At 38.8% G+C, this 19,676-nt stretch overlaps 1 protein-coding gene across 1 annotated transcript in view; it reads left to right on the top strand.

Annotated features, from left to right (window-relative positions):
• vps50 (VPS50 EARP/GARPII complex subunit) overlaps window positions 1-19,676 on the top strand; it is a 109,542-nt gene that overhangs the window by 62,709 nt on the left and 27,157 nt on the right. Inside the window, exons 17-22 of the mRNA XM_078422914.1 lie at window positions 1,307-1,397; window positions 3,857-4,036; window positions 5,048-5,166; window positions 10,201-10,307; window positions 15,379-15,500; window positions 17,603-17,683. Coding sequence (XP_078279040.1) covers window positions 1,307-1,397; window positions 3,857-4,036; window positions 5,048-5,166; window positions 10,201-10,307; window positions 15,379-15,500; window positions 17,603-17,683 — 700 coding nt within the window. The remainder of the gene's footprint in view (window positions 1-1,306; window positions 1,398-3,856; window positions 4,037-5,047; window positions 5,167-10,200; window positions 10,308-15,378; window positions 15,501-17,602; window positions 17,684-19,676) is intronic.

The following is a 19,676-nucleotide window of genomic DNA, read 5'->3' as shown; positions in this document are numbered from 1 at the left end:
GATGGTAAAGAAGGCATTCGGTTCATTGGGCTTCACCAGTCAGGGTATTAAGTATAGAAGTTGAGATGTTACGTTACAGTTGTACAAGAGATTGATGAGGCTGCACTTAGAATAGCAGAGCTGTGGTTACCCTGCTATAGGAAAAATGTTATTAAGCTGGAAAGAGTACAGTGAAGATTTACAAGGTTGTTGCCAGTACTCGAGGGCCTGAGCTATAGGGAATGATTGTTCAGGCTAGGACTTTATTCCTTGGAGTGCAGGAGGCTGAGTGGTGATACTGCAAAGGTGTATAACATTATGACGGGAATAGATAGGATGAATGCACAGGGTTTTTCACAGGGTAGAGTTAGCCTAAAATTAGAGGGCATAGGTTATATATATGAAAGATTTAATAGGAACCTGAGGGTGTGGGTACATGGAAAGAGTTACAAGAGCAAGTGGTTGATGCAGGTACGACAACATCATTTATAAGGCATTTGGACAGGTACACGGATGGGAAAGGTTTTGAGTGATAGGGGCCGAACATGGGCAAATGGGGCATTTTGGCTGGCAATTGGGCCGACGAGCCTATTTCCGTGCCGCTCTACTCTAAAACTGTGACTGCTGATATTCCTCCTGGCCTAACTTTGATGCATAATTTCATTTCCATTAAGTTGTTCCTCCCTACATTTTACTAAGGGCTTTGATCGTTTATACATACGTTATGTCTCCCTTTGTGGCCTAATTTTCATTTGATAATACTCAAGTGAATTACTTTCATGCTTTTCTTAATCAAGATTTTTTTTTCTCCTGATTCTCTGGTCTCTTTATGTTAAAGCTAAAATCATTGCATGTTCATGATAATTAGTAGAACATGGAAATCAGGAATCCAAAATTAGGCAAACTTTACAATTTTTAATTTAATTTTACTTGCTTCATTGTGATAATGGGATAAGAAGTCCTTCCATTCATAAGATAAAAAATAAAGCTTTAAGATGCTTGATATTTTGTTAATTTCCAACAATCATACCTAAGTACAATTGTGAAGGAACTTCAGCCCCTGTTTGTGTACCTGCCACACACAAAAAGCATCCAACGTATGTTCTCTTCGCTGCTCATGCTTTTGGATTTTGATGAAGCAACTCCTCATGATCTTGTAGAAGAGGTTGAAGCCTCATTGGAAGCCTCAAGTCCAGCTAAATACTTAAAATTACTGGCAGGCGCAGTGAATTACACTTTGGCTTAATTAATTACAAAACCAGTTTGAAGGAGGAGAAGGTACTTCATGCAAAGTTATTCATATTTTTCATGAATTTTGTCTCCCTAGAATACGCCTTGAAGAATTACGTATGTTTTTAGAAAATGAAACTTGGGAATTGTGTCCTGTGAAGTCTAACTTCAGTATTTTACAATTGCATGTAAGTATTCATTTTCAGGAATAAGGTCTTTCAAGTGTATCATAACTTTCCAAATTGCAAAAGTTTGTTTGTGATTGCAACATTTGGCTTATTTTTAAAATGCTCTGTCATTTATCTTTGATATCTGTGTCATAGAAGAGACTAATGAATATGTAGATCCAGAGGTAGTGGTGAAGGCATTACAAGTGGTCTTGGTTTTGTGTCAAATTTTGTAAAAAGTATTGTTCCTGATTAATAGCTAGTGTGACACACACAGAATGTAAACTTAATAGCTAAGTGTTTAAATTCAATATTGACATTACCCTTAGTTGTTGCTGTCAGTCTCAATGACAGAAGGTTCTGCTGGATTGCAGACTGTTACTGCTATCAGTCCAGAACAATACTCACGAGGTCTAGTTGATTTCAGGAGTAGCAAGGAAGTTTGGAGAAAGAAAGGCCGTGCTCAAGGTACCACAAATAAAATCTCTAACTCCGTCTCATTTTTTTGTATAATTAGCATTAATAACTTATTACGGTTCATTAAGTATCATCATGCACCAGGATTGGTGGCTGACAGCAGCTGTCATTCTGAAGCCTGACATGGATTGATTATGTGTCTTAAGAAGCCATAAACATTAGGAAATTATTTCTCTTTAATCCTTTGCTGCAGATTTCACTTCTAATCTTTCCCATAGATCCTTCATCTATCGTCCATCTGGTCTAAAAGCTTAATACTCTTTTAATATCTTTTAAATGTTCTTTTTTTCCTGCATAAAAAAAAATACTATTATCCCCAAGCCTTACTCTGCCTTCACCAGAAAATCAACCCTTGCTTTCAGGAGAGAGTCAATAAAAGCATTTTCTGTAAAATATATAATCTGAAGAGGGCATAGCTTTTAGATGAAATGGGCAAAGTTTAAAGGAGATGTGTTTTTGCAAGTTTATTTACACAGTGTGGTGAGTGCCTGGAACACGATGCTGGGGGTGGTGGTTGAAGCAGATACATTAGTGGCATTTAAACATTTTTAGATAGGTATATGGATAAGCAAAGAATGGAGGGATATGGATTATGTACAGGTAGATAAGTGTTGGTCTTGGCATTGTGGACTAAAAGGCCTGTTCTTGTGCTGTACTGTTCCATGTTCTCTAAAATATTATTTTCTGAGTGCTATTTTTATTGTGCATTTCAAATATTCAACTCGTTCCATGAGCAATTGGATGCTGGAATAATTGAAGATCCTTGCAGCTATTTTTCTCCTTGACTATTTTTGAATGTTATTTGTTTTGTATGAATTTCTTTATTTGAGACCATTTCTATTCTTTGTTGCCACTTAAGACACCTCCCGTTCATTTTGTACTATTTAAAATAATGATTGCTGGATTATCTCTTAAATATTATCTCTTATCTATGTTCCATTAATAATCACTTACGGTTGCTAATTCTGTAAGCCTCATCATTCTGTCACAGTCAGCCTTCCTAAAAAAAGAAAATACCATGTATCCTCCCTGTCCCAGATTGCTTGTAATGGTAATAATTCTTTGACTATGATCTAAAAGCAATCACAATCCATTTTATTTGCATTTGATTGTCTTTATCTAGTCTTAGAAATATTAAATATTATCTTCCTAAAGAATGTTAAAATGTTCGGTATTATTGATTCTCATTACAATATGCAGCATTGATTTTTTAAGCATAAAGCAAAAACGTTACAGATTATGGAAATTAAAAAAATTGAAATACAATTAAATGTGGAAATACTCTAGCTAAAACAACATAGAATCTATATACTAAAACTCTCGTTTGTTACCTTGTTTGTGACTGAACTTCAACCAAAACGGTACACGATAGCGCGACAATTTTAGGCCCACCTTACTCACCATTGCCACTTTAGTGATAATGCAAGTAGTTTTATTGAAATCGCTGTTATATTTTTTCAGTTATTGACATTTTAAAGTTTAAAAGGAGGGGAGGGGGAGGGGAGCAGGGAGGGGGAAGGGGAGAGGGGAGGGGGGGGTTGAGGAGAGAGGGTGGGGGGGGGGGGGTAGGACAGGGTGCTGCACCAATGCAGGGGAGGTTTGGGCCCAACGGGTCCACTTGGTCTAGTAGCTAACGAAATGTTAACTATTTCTTTTTCCACAGAAGCTGCCTGACTTACTGAATGTTTGCATTAATATCTGTTTTGAGAATATTTCTTAACTGTGGCTTTCCCATGCGGGTGTTGTCATTTTAAAAGAACCTTTTACTTCTTAGACCTTGACATGAAAATGAAATAGATAATTAATACTCGGGACTGCATTACAATGAGAATAGTGCACACTCTGAGCAAGGATTGCCTGTTGTTGCTAACAAAAGATATTACTTCTGCATCATTATGTTTAATGGTAATGCATCCTGATTACTTTGTTGAATGTTAAGTACAATGCTTTGACTAACACTAATTCTGAATCCTAATTTATTTAAATGACTTGATTGCTTTTAGGAGTTTAAATTTATGCAGCAGTCACGCTCCCCTTCAGTGTCGCCGAGCAAACAATATACATCGTCATCTGCAGCAGCAGCAGGTTCTCTATTTGACCAATACCAAAATGGGGGAAATCCATTTGAACAGCAGACTGACAACAAGGATGATGAAACAGAAGATGTTCTTGCTGCTAATGGGGTATGGCAAACTCTATTTGCATTGCATTAAAATTGGACGTTTTCAGGAAGGATTTTGTTACTGGAAAGCAAGCTGTCTTAAATGTCAGTATATGCAGTGTTTTTGGAAGGATTCAAAATTGTATGTGTGACCATTGGAAATAGAAGCTGGAGTAGGTCAACTGACCCTTCTGTCTGCTCTGACATAAGATTATGGCAAACTGTTACCTCGGCTTCTATTTCCGGTACCAGCCCCCACATCCAATGATTCTCTTAAGATGCATTATCTATTAATCAAATACCCTGATAAAACTTAGTAACTGTGCCCATGCACTCAGGGGGGGGTTTCTCACCTTGGTCTTGAATGCCCATTCACCTTGAATCTTCCAAGTTCCCTGCTCTTGATTACTGTACAGGGATCTTGAAAAAATATTTAATTTCATCTGCAATTTTCTCACCCATGGCCGCTAAGTTTCAGGATGGTCAAAAATCATCAGAAACGCTAGAAATTTTACCACACAAATTTTCATTTCATTCCTATAGATAACATAATGGTATCTGAAACCACTGCACTCTTCTATCGATAATCATTCTATTAAAGTGGATCAGTCCACTTGTCTTTTGTTACATAACTGGTGTTTTATTACATAGTTAAGTGGGGCAAAGTTTAAAGGAGATAGGGGAGGTAAGTTTTTGTTAGTGGGTGTCTGGAAATATGTTGTCGGGGTGGTGGTGGGGGCAGATATGGTGGCATTTAAGGGGCTTTTAGATCGTCACATATATATATATGCAAGAAGTGAAGGGACATGGACCGAGCAGGAAGAAATTAATTTAACTTTGCATCATGTTCAACACGAGCGCAGGATCGCAGGACCTGTTCCTGTTTGGTTCTATGTAGTATATTCTGTGCATCTCTTTCTCAGTGCACGATATGCATTTAACAACAAAACCTAAAATTTGGCATTTATAGTGATGTTTGGTTAATTGGGTTACTTGTTCCAGGTAATTGGAATGGGGATTTTTCTCTCCGCAGTATGAATCTGATGAGCTGGAGAAGAGTGTTTACCAAGACGATGACAGTGACAGTGATGTTCCAGAAGAGCTTAAAAGGGACTACGTGGATGAGCAAACTGGAGACGTCCCCCTAAAAAGGTGACTGTTGAAAATTTTACCTCAGTGGTGTGCACAGAATAAGTTAAGGCGTATTGAGCCATTCTTTTGTGCAAAATTTAAAATGCTAATTTTAATGAGCAGACTAATCCAAATATAATCCAGATCTGCATTCTATGAAAGATAATGTGGCATGTTGTTATCCATTATCTTTGATAGTGGTATTCTGTACAGAAGATCATTTGCAATGCCCACCATATTTTGAAAGCTTTCGCACCACACTGCAAGACCACATTATTGAGGAAATAATATATAGTCATACAGCAGGGAAACAGACCCTTCAGCCCAACGTGCCCATGCCGACCAACATGCCCCATCTAAATTAGTCCCTCCTGCCTGCATTTGGCCCATATCCTTCTAAACCTATCCTTTTAGCCTATGCATTTACCCTATCTAATCCCCTCATGATCTTGTACACCTCTATAAGATCACCCCTCATCCTCCTGCACACCAAGGAATAAAATCCTAGCTTGCTCATCCTCTCCCGATAGCTCAGACTTTCGTTCTGCCAACATCCTCACAGATCTTCTCTGTACCTTTTCCAGCTTTACAACATCTTTCCTATAACTGGGTGACCAAAATTGAAGCCAATATTCCAAATGTAGTCTCACCAACATCTTGTATAACTGTAACATAATCTCTTAACTTCTATACTCAATACTCTGACTGATGAAGACTAATGTGCCGAAAGACACCTCGACAACCCTATCTACCCGTGACGCTACTTACAAGGAACTATGTACCTGCTCTCCTAGATGAAGGGTCTCAACCCGAAATGTTACCCATTCCTTCTCTCCTGAGGTGCTGCCTGACCTGCTGAGATACTCCAACATTTTGTGAATAAATGCACTCCTAGATCCCTCTGCTCTACAACAATTCCCAGATCCCTGCCATTCACTGTGACGATCCTGTCCTAGTTTAACTTCCCAAAAATGCAACACCTCGCAAGTATCTATATTAAACTCCATTTCCCATTACCCATTCCTCGGCCCACGTGCCCAACTGATTAATATCCCGCTGTAATTTTTGATAATCCTCTTCACTATCTATGATACCATCCACTTTTATGTCACTGCAACCATGCCAACCATTATGTCACTGCAACCATGCCAGCCTTTACATTCCTATCTAAATCGTTGATATAAACCACAATCAGCAAAGGGCCTATCATCGATCTTTGAAGCACACCACTAGTCACAGGACTCCATTCAGAAAAACAACATCCACCATCACCCTCTGCTTCCTTCCATGAAGCCATTTGTCTATGCAGATGGCTAGCTCTCCCTGGATTCCATACAATCTAACCTTCCACAGCAGACTACTATGTGCAACCTTATCAATTACCTTATGGAAATCCAAACGTGTATATATCTTATCCCTCAGAATACTCTCCAGTAACTTGCCTACCACGGGCGTTTGGCTCTCTGGTCTATAGTTCCCAGGCTTTTCCTTGCAGCCCTTCTTAAATGGAGACACAATATTAGCCACCTTCCGTCTTCCAGCACCTCATCTGTACGTAATGATGATTCATATATCTTAGCCAAAGTGCCTGCAATTTCTCCTCTAGCTTCCCACAGTGTTCTCATAGTCAATAGTCAATAGTCGTTTATTTGTCACATACACATAAATGTGTAGTGAAATGAAACATTACCCGCAGTTGAACAATAAGACCAATAAGAATAATCAATAAAAATGCAATAACATATACAATCACAAACTAACACCAAACAAAAAGAAACATCCATCACAGTGAGTCTCCTCCAGTCCCTCCTCACTGTGATGGAAGGCCAGAATGTCTTTTCTCTTCCCCTGCCGTCTTGTCCCGCGGTCAGGCTGTTGAAGTTGCCACGTCGGGGCGGTCGGGGCTCCCGACATTGAAGCCCCCGCTGGGCGGTGAAAGGTCCACGGCCTATTTCAGGCCGCGCCGGACAGTGAAAGGTCCGCGGCGGGCCGACCCAAGCCCCGCGATTCAGGGCGGGCGAACACGCTGCCTCTGCCGCTGCCGGAGCTCCCGATGTCGGCCCCCATCCAGGGGCCTGCGGGCTTCCGACGTCTACGCGGCCCGCGTTGGAGCCTCTGGAGACGAGTCGCAGCCGCTCCCGCAGCATCCGAAGGCGGCCAGCGCCGCAGGTGGTGAGTCCAGGCCGCGGGCTCTGCGAACCAGAGCCCCAGGTGGTCCCAGGTGCATGGCCGGTGGTAGGCCGCAGCGGGAACGGAGACACGATACAGAAACAAGGTCGCGTCTCCGTTCGGGAGAGAGAATTTTACAGTTCCCGTTCCCTCCCACCCCCCCCAAACATAACATACAAACCCTACACCATATTAAAACCACAATTCATACAAAAACAACAAAAAACACAAAAGACAGACGGACTGCAGGCAAGCCACAGCTGCGACGGCAGCGCTGGCTCCTCCCTCAGATATTTATCTGATCTGGCCTGGGAGATTTATCCTCCTTCATACACCTTAAGGCATTCCTCAACTGTAATACTGACTGTCCTCAAAATACTTCCATTAACGGCCCCAAGTTCTGCAATCTTCACATCTTTCTCCACATTCGTACATTCAGTCTGTTCGTTGATTTTAGAAAAATGGTGGGTGATCTTGTCGACATGCATAAAATCACCAACAGCCTTGGATGTGCAGGTTAAGAAACTGCTTGCCCTGCTAACATAATCAAGAGCCAGAGCTTGTCACGGAATAAGGTGTCAATCCATTTGAGCCTAATATCTCCAGCATTATTGTGGATTGGAGGAACACCCTTTCCATATCCTACTTAATCAACTGATCCTCTATCGTATTTGCTGCTCTTCCTCCATGATCTACTGACCATTATTTCCAAAGTCCCCCCCCCCCCCCCCGCATCCTCCGCACATTCTCCTCCCTTCAGCAGCTGTTTCTTTAGTGCATGTCTCCCAGCTGGATAACCAGCAAGCCTCTAATCCCAATGGGCTGCTTTCCTGACGGTACAGAAAAAAAATCAAATGAGGAATGTTGTTAAGTTTCGGAGGAGTTCAATATTCACCATGTTTCTAGTTTCCTGATTATGACAGGAACTCTTCACCCTTTCCTCTACACTACCCTTGATCTCTTGCCCTATTCTTTTCCTGTTAATAGGAACAGTTCTCGAGGCCAAGATAATGTGGGTTGTGGTATGTACCCATAAACAAAATGCTTCTGAATAAAAAGTTGTGTGATCAACCATGCACAAATACATAGTGAAATCGGCTGCTTCTTAGACTTGTTGAACTCAAATAATGAATAAATATTAAATTATCAAAAAACTCTTCTTACCTATATCAACTTACTACCTGCCAGGCCTTGTCCTGCCCCTCCTTGCTTCTTTCTCTCCTGTTTCCTATTTTGCCTCTGCTCCTCCCCTTCCACTTTCCTCTATATCTTCACAATTAATGTCTCCAATCCTTTTGTCTCACACCTTCTGTCTTTTCGGCTCCAGTCTTTGTCCACCATCTACCTATCAACAAAACCCCTCTCGCCTGTATTCATCTACTACCTGCCAGGCCTTGTCCTACTCTCCTCTTTCAGCTTTCTTAATCCCACCCTCTCCCACAATCAGTTTGAAGAAGGGTGCTGACCCAAAACATCACCTATCCACGTTCTCCAGAGATTCTGCCTGACCCGCTGTTACTCCTGCATTTTGTGCCTTTTATAAACCAGCATCTGCAATTCCTTGTTTCTATTCGTAAATTTATCCTTTTGTGAATGTATAATGCTAATAGCCATATTGTAACATATGTCACCAATTAAAACAATTTTCCAGCAGGATGAGTTAATTTGCCTTTCAAATGAAATCCAATAATCTGTCACATGGTCAATAATTTTACAACTAGTAACCTTTGCATATGGACTAAACTAGTGTCAAAATTTTCATCATGAATAGGAAGATAGTGTTTCAAGTTTGATTGTACATATATAACATCAGAAATTTTAGACAAAAATATAACTTGAACAGTAAATTGCATTTCTGACTGGTTATTAATTTAGCTATGAGTAAAAAACAAACTGCTGGAAAGACTTCAAGTCAAGCAGCATCTGTGGATGTAAAGGCATAGTCAACATTCCAATCCTGATGCAGAGTCTTGACCTGAAGTCAACTATCCCTTTTCCTCCACAGATGCCAATTGAGCCACTGAGTTCCTCCAGATTTTGTGTTTTGCTTCAGACTACATTATCAGCAGTCTCCTGTTTCTCTGTAATTGTAACAAGTTCCCCCTGATGCTTATTATTTGTGATTGGTCCTGAACCTGTCCGAATGGAATAAAGCTTGCCAAGCCTCTTGGCGCAGAGAACGGAGATAGTTTTCCTTGAAACTTTAATGAAACTAAATATAACTACACCTAATATAAACCCCGTGACCACGTGGGTTTTCTTAGAGACATTCGGTTTCCTCCCACACTCCAAAGACGTACCGGTACGTCGGTAAATTGGCTTGATAAATGTAAAAATGGTCCCTAGTGTGTGTGTAGGATAGTGTTAAATGGGGGATTGCTGGTCAGCGCAGACCCAGTGGGCCGAAGGGCCTGTTTCCGCGCTGAATCTCTAAACTAAACTAAACTGTCAATCTCTGGTTTGAAAATACCCAAGGATTTGGCCTCCAAAAGACGTGTATTCTAAGTATTGCTATTAAAAATTGGAGGTTTTTCGTGCTACATTACTAAGATTTTGATCCATTTTTGGTCACTATTTGCCAGTCAAGAGTTAAATACATAAATCTTGATTGTCACTGCTGACATTATCTGTGTGCCCGAAATGTCAGCTCTTAGGACACTTTGTATTGCATCATCTCAAATACTTCATGACTCAATAAATACTGATATGGATTGCCAAATTATTGATGTGCAGGAAAGAACTGCAGATGCTGGTTTAATTCGAAGGCCTAACCTGCTGAGTTACTCCAGCATTTTATGTCAAATTATTGATGCCGCCGTGTCTATCAGATGATTGTGAACCAAGCACAAAGTCAAATTTTGAGCTAATTTCAGTTTCTCTTTCTAGTGTTTCCAAAGAAACTCTGAAAAATAGAAAGAAGTCAGACTGTTATCTGAACAAGGGCAATACACTCATTTTAACAAATACCACCTTGAATGTAATAAGGCTTGTTGGTAAGTATGAACATTTTTAATTGATCACATTGTATTGGCAATGAAAATTCTGGCTTCACCTGCCCCTCCCACTCTACAATACTTAATTTATAATTATCACATTCATCCTTTACTTTGTCCACAACATTGTTCAGCTTATCCATGTAAGGACCTTAGGTTTTCTATTTTAACCTATGCAGTCCAATGGTCCTTTGTGCATTTCCTCTCCCAACCTGTTTTGGCATTTATCAGAATTGAGTTGACTACTTGAGACAATTAGGAAAATTAATCCCTGGCTCTTCAATCAAATCAAAAGGAATCAAGGGATATGGGGAAAAAGCAGGAACGGGGTACTGATTTTAGACGATCAGCCATGATCATATTGATTTACTGTGCTGGCTCGAAGGGCCAAATGGCCTACTCCTTTTCTATGTTATACAAGTACACCAGGTTTTGAAAACAGAAAAATGTGAGTTTTCAGAATATAGTGCTACAATGCTTATGCAGAGATGGGTTGCAAGATAGGAACTACACCCTTGGCTTTTGTGTTCAACAGTCTGATGACAGAAGGGAAGAAATTGTTCCTGAATCTGGGAGTGCGGGTTCTCCACCGATTTTCCAGCACCCATGCGCTCTAGTAATTTTGTCCAGATTAAAGGAGGTGCCAGACCACCAGATGTGGGAAAATCAGTGGTGGACCTTCAGGTGCTTTTTTGTATCTTGTACCCAACAGGAGAGCAGAGAAAAGGGAATGACCAGAGTATAAATGGACAAATAATCTTTGATAATGTTGATGATGTTTCCATTTGCTTTCCATTGAGTTTGATCAAATATTTGATAGATTTATTTATTTTCTTTTTTGAAAAATGGACATTGCATTTGCTAAAGCACTACACATGTTTTACTTTTGTAACACTGTAAATTAGAGCGGCATCATAATCTTTAATGTCATTTGGCCTGAATTTTAATGTTCAAGACATTAGGCATTGTAAGAACTAAGTCAAAACAGTTTGCCAAAAGGTTTATACATTTCTTGATTCCCAACTTCACCTGTAAACGCGTACTTTTTTGCAAAATTCCAAGTGTGATGCACACATTTTGATTACATGTAGTTGAATGTGCGACGGATGACAATATTAATGATACTATGAGCTCCAGTAATGCAGTGGTTGCCTCATCAGAATTACACCCAGAATTTTTTTTGCTTCTGGTTAAAATGTTTGATTGTGGAAATGATGATTATCCCACCTCTTTCCTCTGAATTTACTATTAATATAATTATTTTCTTACATATCACAATAACTAATGTAGCATTTTTAGTGAGCAGAAATAACTTTTCAATTTCTTCTTAATGTCTTTTTTTCTGCTACACTGAATCATTGCCCACCTCATCTGTGATAATTTGCTGTTTCAACATTATTCCAACAGTGATTTTTAAATGTTGTTACCCTGACCTTAAACATTGACAAGGGCTTTTCAAGTTTCAAGTAGAATTTCTCCAAGACTATGTGAATTAGTTTTAATATGTTGTTTTATGAAATATATGCCAGAAATAAAATATTATCGTATGAGTTATTAGACTGCTGCTGATTTCACAAAACATCTTCTAAGAATTGATAACTTTTGCTGCTAAATATACAGCTTAATCTTGTTGATCTTACAAAGAATATCCAACTGAAGCATTTGTATGTCAACTACTGAAACAATGTATTATTGTTATCGGTTAAATTATTGCAGAGAAAGATGCTTTAATGCTTATGAAAATGAATGAGACCTTGCCAATTAGATGAATAATGATTGGGTGTATCTCTGTTGCCCTTATTGTGGCCGATAATTTTGCATGTGTGCAAAAAAAAATTTCCGCAAACAGCTATAATTTAGTGATCTACACTGCATTATTTGGAACAAAAAGTACGCAATTGTTTTCCAAACATGTTACTCAGTCGTCACCATTTAGTGGTCACCATTCATTGGACTGCTACTGATTTCATACTGATGTTAAATTATGTGTCTTGGGGGTAAATAGATCACTATCTTTGGCAAGAATACCATAATTTTACATTTGAGTTTATCATAAATTGTTTCCTACAGGACAGAAGTGATGAAAATTCTTAAATGATTACCTTCTTCTGACACTTGTAGTCCAAACTCTCATTGGAAAGGCAATTAATATAACCCATTTTTGAGTTTTCTTAATTAACTGTATTTTATTTTTCCACAACAGCTAATGACTATCGAGTATTTATTGTTAATTGCTCAGATTCCAAAAACACATAAAATTGAATATGTTTAAGTATGAAATTCATAGCATTAAAAGGAAGGAAGAAATTGCATTTTTATTATCTTTCTGACCATTAGTGTTTCAAAAATACTTTTTATTTACTTTTATTTTTACACATTTACTTTTTGTCTTGCAAGGTGATCATTGTTGTAACGCAAGAAAACTGCCCTATGTAGGATCCCAAATATGGCAAGGAAATAACTGATCAGATCAGATGGTTTTAGAGATTGGTTGAGGGATAAATATTGTCCAAGAAAATATTAATCTCTGAGCCAACCTCCAAATACAGATGATTTGTTTCTATGATCTGGTCAATTATTTCATTAAGCATCTTGTAATCATTTTGTAGCCACAGGAAAGTTGGCATCTATCCCGAACGAGCAGTTGGTATCTTGGTTTTGGTATTGATTTATTATTGTCACATGTACAAAGATATAGTGAAAAGCTTTGTTTTTCACTTGCTATCCAGTCAGATCATATTATACACGAATACAATCAAATTATATACCAGTACAACAGGCAATGAAAAGTGAAAAATACCTGAGGGCAGAAAATAGTGTTGCAGCATTAATCATATTATAGCTACAGAGAAATTACAGATTTAAAAATATCCAAGATTAAGGCAGCACGGTGGCGTAGCAGTAGAGTTGTTTCCTTACACCATCAGAGACTCGGGTGCTGTCTGTACAGAGTCTGTACGTTCTCCCCGAGACCTGCGTGGGTTTTCTCCAGGTGCTCTGGTTTCTTCCCACACTCCAAAGACGTACATGTCTGTAGGCTAATTGGTTTGGTAAAATTATAAGTCGTCCCTCATGGCAGTAGGATAGTATTAGTGTGCAGGGATTGCTGGTTGGCACGGACTCAGTGGACCGAAGGGCCTGTTTCCATGCTGTATCTCTAAACTAAAGTAAATTAGGGAAGATTGGGACTACATCCTATTTTCTGGGAGGACACTTCAGAAATCTGATAACATCCTTTCAGGCTGGCTCTGCCATGCTATAACAGGGACCAGGGACCGCCACAATAACACCGATTTCAATGAAACTTCTTCCATTATCACCAAGTCAGGTGTGCCTAAAATTGTCGCGATATTATGTACCGTTTTGGCTGTAGTTCTGGAAGAAACAAACAAACAAACGAGAGTTTTAGTATATAGATGTGTCAACTAAATTTCTTGGGCTTTTTGTTTTTAAGTGCAGAGCATTATTATTGGCCCCATGTTCTTAAATCTAAAATTAAACTTCATAAAGTTGTCCACTATTGCAAATTTTTGCTGCAAATTTCTTTGGTTTGAGATTCAGCACAGTGTCAAACAGTGTTGATCATATCTCAATGGTCTCTGGAGGCCACAAGTTTATTTTTCTTACCCCTTGCAGCTGTTGGGAGAGAGGTAGCAGACATTGTTTCATTCTGTTTGTTAAATCCAAAAATTATAAAACTGTTCTCTTTCCTCTAAACAATTAGGTTATCTATTATTTAATGTGACTGGAAATTTGACTTGATAATTCTTCATTAATTATCATCTAATTTCCATAACACTGGCTTCACCTGTCTGGGTGCAAGATATACTTTTGTTAATGCTGTTACTGTGTTTAATCATCTGACTATAAGAAGTAGACACATGAGTGCCATCAACCCTTTAAGCTAGTCCATTCTTCAAAAAGATCATGATTCAAGTGGTCTATGGTCCTGCCTCATATTTTTGCATGTTCTGTTTCTCTTGTAATCCAAAATTATATTATTTTCAGCCTTGGTCACATGTAACTAGTGTGTATTGTGATCATATTGAAAATATGGATATCCTCTTGGCATTAATAGCAATTATTCTGCCCCCACAACATTCCAAATAACTGTGCCAAGAATAACTGAGTAATTTGCAATTTTGGTATGCATTGGAGGAAATGTTGAAGGAAATGTCAGGCACTGTTTGAGCTTGCTTCTCTACAGTTAGTATTCACGACAGTAAGTGAATTCACTTAATACTTTCCTAACTTACAAGAGCTGCATTACTGTTGATCAGAAGTATTTCTTCTGACTTAAGGATTTAAATCAGAAACTTTGCAACTTGCATGACATAAGGACTGGCTCAGCTGGAAACTGGCATTGCAACAGAGCCAAACCAATTCAAGTTAGGCCAGAATTCAGCATTTCATTGGATGACATAAGGCACAATATTGTGATTCCAGTGTGTGTCTGTGGTACGATTCTACTATCAGCATTACATGTACATTGCCAGCAAACGTCATAGAGCGATGCAGCCTGGAAACAGGCCCTTTGTCTCATCTTGTCCATGTTGCATTATGGGCTCATCCCATTTGCCTGCATTTGGCCATATCCCCCTAAACGCTTCCTATCCATACATACCTCCAAATGTCTTTTGAAAGCTGCAATTGTATCCACTTCTATAGTTTCCTCTTGCAGCTCATTGCAGATATCGACTACCCCCTCTGAGTAAAAACATTGCCCATGAGGTCCCTCTGAAATCTCTCCTCTCTCACTTTAAGCCTATGCACTGTAGCTTTAGAAACCTCTACCCTAGGAAAAAAGACTGTATTCACTTTATCAATCCCCCTTAAGACCTTGTCCACCTCAATAAAAGTCACCCTTTAGCCACCTATGCTCCAAAGAAAAAAGTCCCAGCCTAACTAGACTCAAGCCTGCAAATTCTGGTAACATCCTGGTAGTAAACCTTCTTGCTTCTCATAATCATGTTGCCACTGTGCAATCATTGCTGTGTCGAGGGGAGTGAGACAGTTAGGAAACTAGCTGATTTTATTCTGAAATACTGTTTTTTAAAAAATTCATTTCTAGGAAAATACATGCAGATGATGAATATACTAAAGCCGATCGCTTTTGATGTGATCCACTGTATGTCACAACTCTTTGATTATTATCTATATGCAGTATATACCTTCTTTGGCCGGGAAGACATGGTAAGTTCACAAATGCTGTAATAAAATATTGCAATTGATATTAAGATTTAATGGCAGACCACGACACATGCTTGGAACATTTTGGATTACAGTTTTCACTTACAAATTTCAGCTCCACTATTCTTTCCATCTGCGATTTCAGGCTAAAACCAAAGTTACTAAAACTTGAAGTAAAACCAAAATGTTGAAGACACTCATTCTTCATGCGGACAGCATTCTGAAAAGAGAAAAAAGACTAAAGGTTTCAGGTCGAACTGAAACCTTCTGATTCTACGTGACCCGAGTGTTTCCAGCATTTTCTATTTTTATTTCAGGCTTCTACTATTGCTAGTTTTATGATTTTCAGCAGCAGCAACTTGGTGCACTGCTTTCCTCCCTCATATCTGGACAGTCCACAAGACTGCTTTGATTACCCACAGAATCTGCCACTTACCGCATTATAAACAGTGAACACATGTGCATAGATCAAGCAGCCAGGTCATGTGTGGCTGTTGATATTTCTGGCGTAGAATCTCTTCACAAATACTAGAGGTTGTGAACAAGGAGCAATGCATCCAGTCATGGACAGTAAATAGCTCATTATGACTTTTCGTGCTTTGGGCATTAAATGGTTAAATTGCAGTCGAGAAATCATTTGATTAAATAAGGACTAAAAGATAAACCAGAAAAAATATAAGGTACTGGGACATTTGCAGACGGATTATGTCACTGAACTCATAATGCAGCCCAGTGATTTGGAGAAATTAGTTCAAATCCCAGCATGGCAGATGGCAAATTTAAATTCAGTTAATTGTAAGGCTTAATGACCGTGAAATTATCTGAGTGTTGTAAAATCCCTTGTGGTTCACATAGTTTCTGTTCTAGTTTGTATATGACTCCAGGGTCACAGAATTGTGGTTAATTCAGCATCCTTTGGACATACAAGTCATTCAATTATTCCAAAATCTACTTAGTGCAGTAAGCACTCACCTAGACACTAGATTTGAATATGCAAAACACATTCATACCTATATATTTGTAAAATCTTGTGCAGGAACATGTGAAATGCTGACATTTGGAGAAGTGTATAAATCTATTTCTTCAACCTGCTGATGTACATAAATACAGAATCATACTTTTCAGCCAGCATCCACGACTTGTATATCACTTTTTCTATGTATGTTTTAGCTCCCAAGCAGAAAAAAATGCCAGACACATCAGCACAAGGGAATTGGGAGGGAGTAGTCATGGCATTACTCAATATTGACAGTGGATCCCACAATACCATAGCATCAAGGAATCTTTTTCCTGTACCTCCCACTTGAGTTCAGAATTGTGATGGCATGTTTTCCATTCACCTGAATGCACATAATTCAACAACATCCATGTCCATACAATCCTGGGCAATGCAGTGAAGAGACAATCGCCCCCTTCATCACTCTCCTCCACCAACATACCATGGCTGTTGTGCAAACAATAAGAAAAATACACTGCTGTTACTCCTCCAACATTTCTTTTGATAGAATCTCCCAAACTTGTGATCTTACCTAGAGCAACACAACGGCACAGCTGATAGACCTGCTGCCTTACAGCTCTACCTATTTGGATTTGACCAGTTATTTGACCTGAAATAGTTTTATGAGAGAAATTGGGGCAAAATCCAGTTATTAAAGATTTGGTCCGTGTTATTTTTGAATGGCCAAATGTTTTGAAAGTTTAATTCTGTATAAGTGTAATACGTTTGGGTGTATTGAGTTCCATTTTGCTTAATGATTTGATTCCAAAGACAATATTCAGGAGAGCCAATATTGTGGGCTGAGTGGAGTTAAAATAAAGATGGACGTTGACTGAGGTAACATACCTGATACAAAAAATATTTAGAATTTGTTTGGGTGAATTTAGTAGTGTTCCTAAACAAAATATTTGAAGAGCATCGACAATGTGCAGCATTAATTGCATTTTGTAAAAAAGATTGAGTAATTATTAGATGGAATCTGATAATTCATATTTTTATTAGAAGATTAAATTGTATTTATTATCATTTGTTAGAATAAATAATATTATGACATAAATACCTCCGATAATGAAATATCTGACCTGCATTCTCTATTATTTGCTTTCAGTACGAGTCCACAGGATTAGGACTCATCAGCAGCAGACTACGGACCACACTGAGTAGAATACAAGAAAGCCTTATCGATCTGGTGAGCAGGTGGATTTCTGAATTATTGCTTCAGTTAAATTAACAAATGATTTCCAAAATTGTGAGAGATTTGTACTCATGAAATTAGAGAAGTTCTCTGTCTTTCAGTAACTGCGGATAGTAAAAGAATGATGGATTTTCCAACCTATTTAGCTTGTTGTCTCAGTTGATTGTTCATAAACAGGCGCAATCCTTTGTAAAAATTTCAGAGATTACAAAATTGGTTTAATGTTTCATTTGCAGTCTTAAAATCAAGCCTTGATTCCATCATTCAGTGTTCAGTCAACTCACTTTTGTTATTGTGCACCTGTAAATAGTTTTGGAAATCCTTTTTTTATAAAATCAAAAAAGTGCTGAAAAGTGCTGAAAATATTCAACAGAACTGCCGGCATCAGCAAAAGAGTCAGTTCACAGTTCAGATCAGTGATCTTTCGCCAAAACTTGGAAGAAGAAAGAAATCAAATGTGCATAAAAATAGAAATAATTGGGTACAGTATTAGTCTTTTTAAGGAAAAATGTTCATCTGCTGGAAGGTTTTCCAATGAAATGACTGAAATAATATCTGAAGTACATGATATATGTGCATGTAGATTAGGGTTTGTCAGCATGGTTTTGTATGTGGGAGATCGTGTCTAATAAATTTAATTACATTTTTGGAAGAGGTAAGCAAAAAGGTTGACGAGGGCAAGGCAGTAGACGTTGTCTATCTGAACTGCAGAGGGTGTGTGAGGAAGGATGTTTTTTGTACTCGAGGCCTGTGATGAGTGATGTGCCTCAGGGATCGGTGCTGATCCCTTTGCTGTTTGTGGTTTATATCAATGATTTGGATGAGAAGGTACAAGGCTTGATTAGTAAGGTTGTAGGTGACATAAAGTGGGTGGCATCGTAGATATTGAAGATGATCATCAAAAATTACAGTAAGCTCTTCTTCAGATATGTGGCCCAAAGCTGCTCACAGTAATGTCATTAAGATGGAAAGAGTGCTGAGAAGGTTTACGAGCATGTTGCCAGGACTCAAGGGGCTAAGCTATAGGGAGGAGTATGTTAGGCGAGGATATTATTCTTTGGAGCGCAGGAGGCTGAGCTGTGATCTTATTGAGGTGTGTAAAGTCATGAAAATAGATAGGGTGAATGCAGAGTCTTTAACGTAGGGTAGGTGAATCAAAAATGTTTAAAGTGAGAAGGACACAATTTAATACCAACCCGAGGGGCAACTTTTTCACTCAGAGGGTGGTGGATACATGGAATGATCAGTCAGTGGAGGTAGTTGAAGCAGGTGCTATAACAGCATTAAAAATATATCTGGACAGGTACATGCGCAGGAAAGGTCGAGAGGGACATCTGCCGAACATGGGCAAATGGGACTGATTTAGATGGGGCATCTTGGTTGACATGTACTATTTGGGCCGAAGGAACTATTTACATGCTGTATTACTCTGACTCTAATGGGAAGCCTGTCATGTAAGGAAACGTTGGACAGGGAAGCTTGTATCTGCTAGAGTTTAAATGAATTAGAGGTGACTTGTTTCAAACACAGAAGATCTTGAGGGTGGGGAAGAAGTCAGACTTTATCTTGCACTAAATGTTGTACCCTTTATCCTTTTTCTGTACACTGAATGGTTTCATTATCATCATGTGTAGTCTTTTCTTTAACTGGATTGCATGCAAGAAATGTTTTCACTGTACCTCAGTACATGTGACAATAATAAACTAAAGTCTTGATTGACAAGGTAGATATGGAAACGGTGTTTGCTCTTGTGTAATTTTTAAAACTAGGGCTCGCTTTTTAAAAACTCAGAACTCGTTAAATTAATGCAACACAGGAGGAGGTTGTTCAGCTCGACAGGTCCATGGCAGCTCATAGCAGTGATCAGTTCCATTTCTCCTCAACATGTTGTCTTAAAAGCCTGCAACTCATTCCTTCTTACTTATTCTTCAACTTCCCATTTGATTATTTGGCCACTAATCTGCACGGGTGATTTATAAAACATAAT

This window comes from Rhinoraja longicauda, chromosome 2 (assembly GCF_053455715.1).
Source record: "Rhinoraja longicauda isolate Sanriku21f chromosome 2, sRhiLon1.1, whole genome shotgun sequence".
NCBI classification, from domain to species: Eukaryota; Metazoa; Chordata; class Chondrichthyes; order Rajiformes; family Arhynchobatidae; genus Rhinoraja; species Rhinoraja longicauda.
The sequence above is the reverse complement of the archived record's forward strand: the minus strand, read 5'-3'. Positions and strand labels throughout refer to the sequence as shown.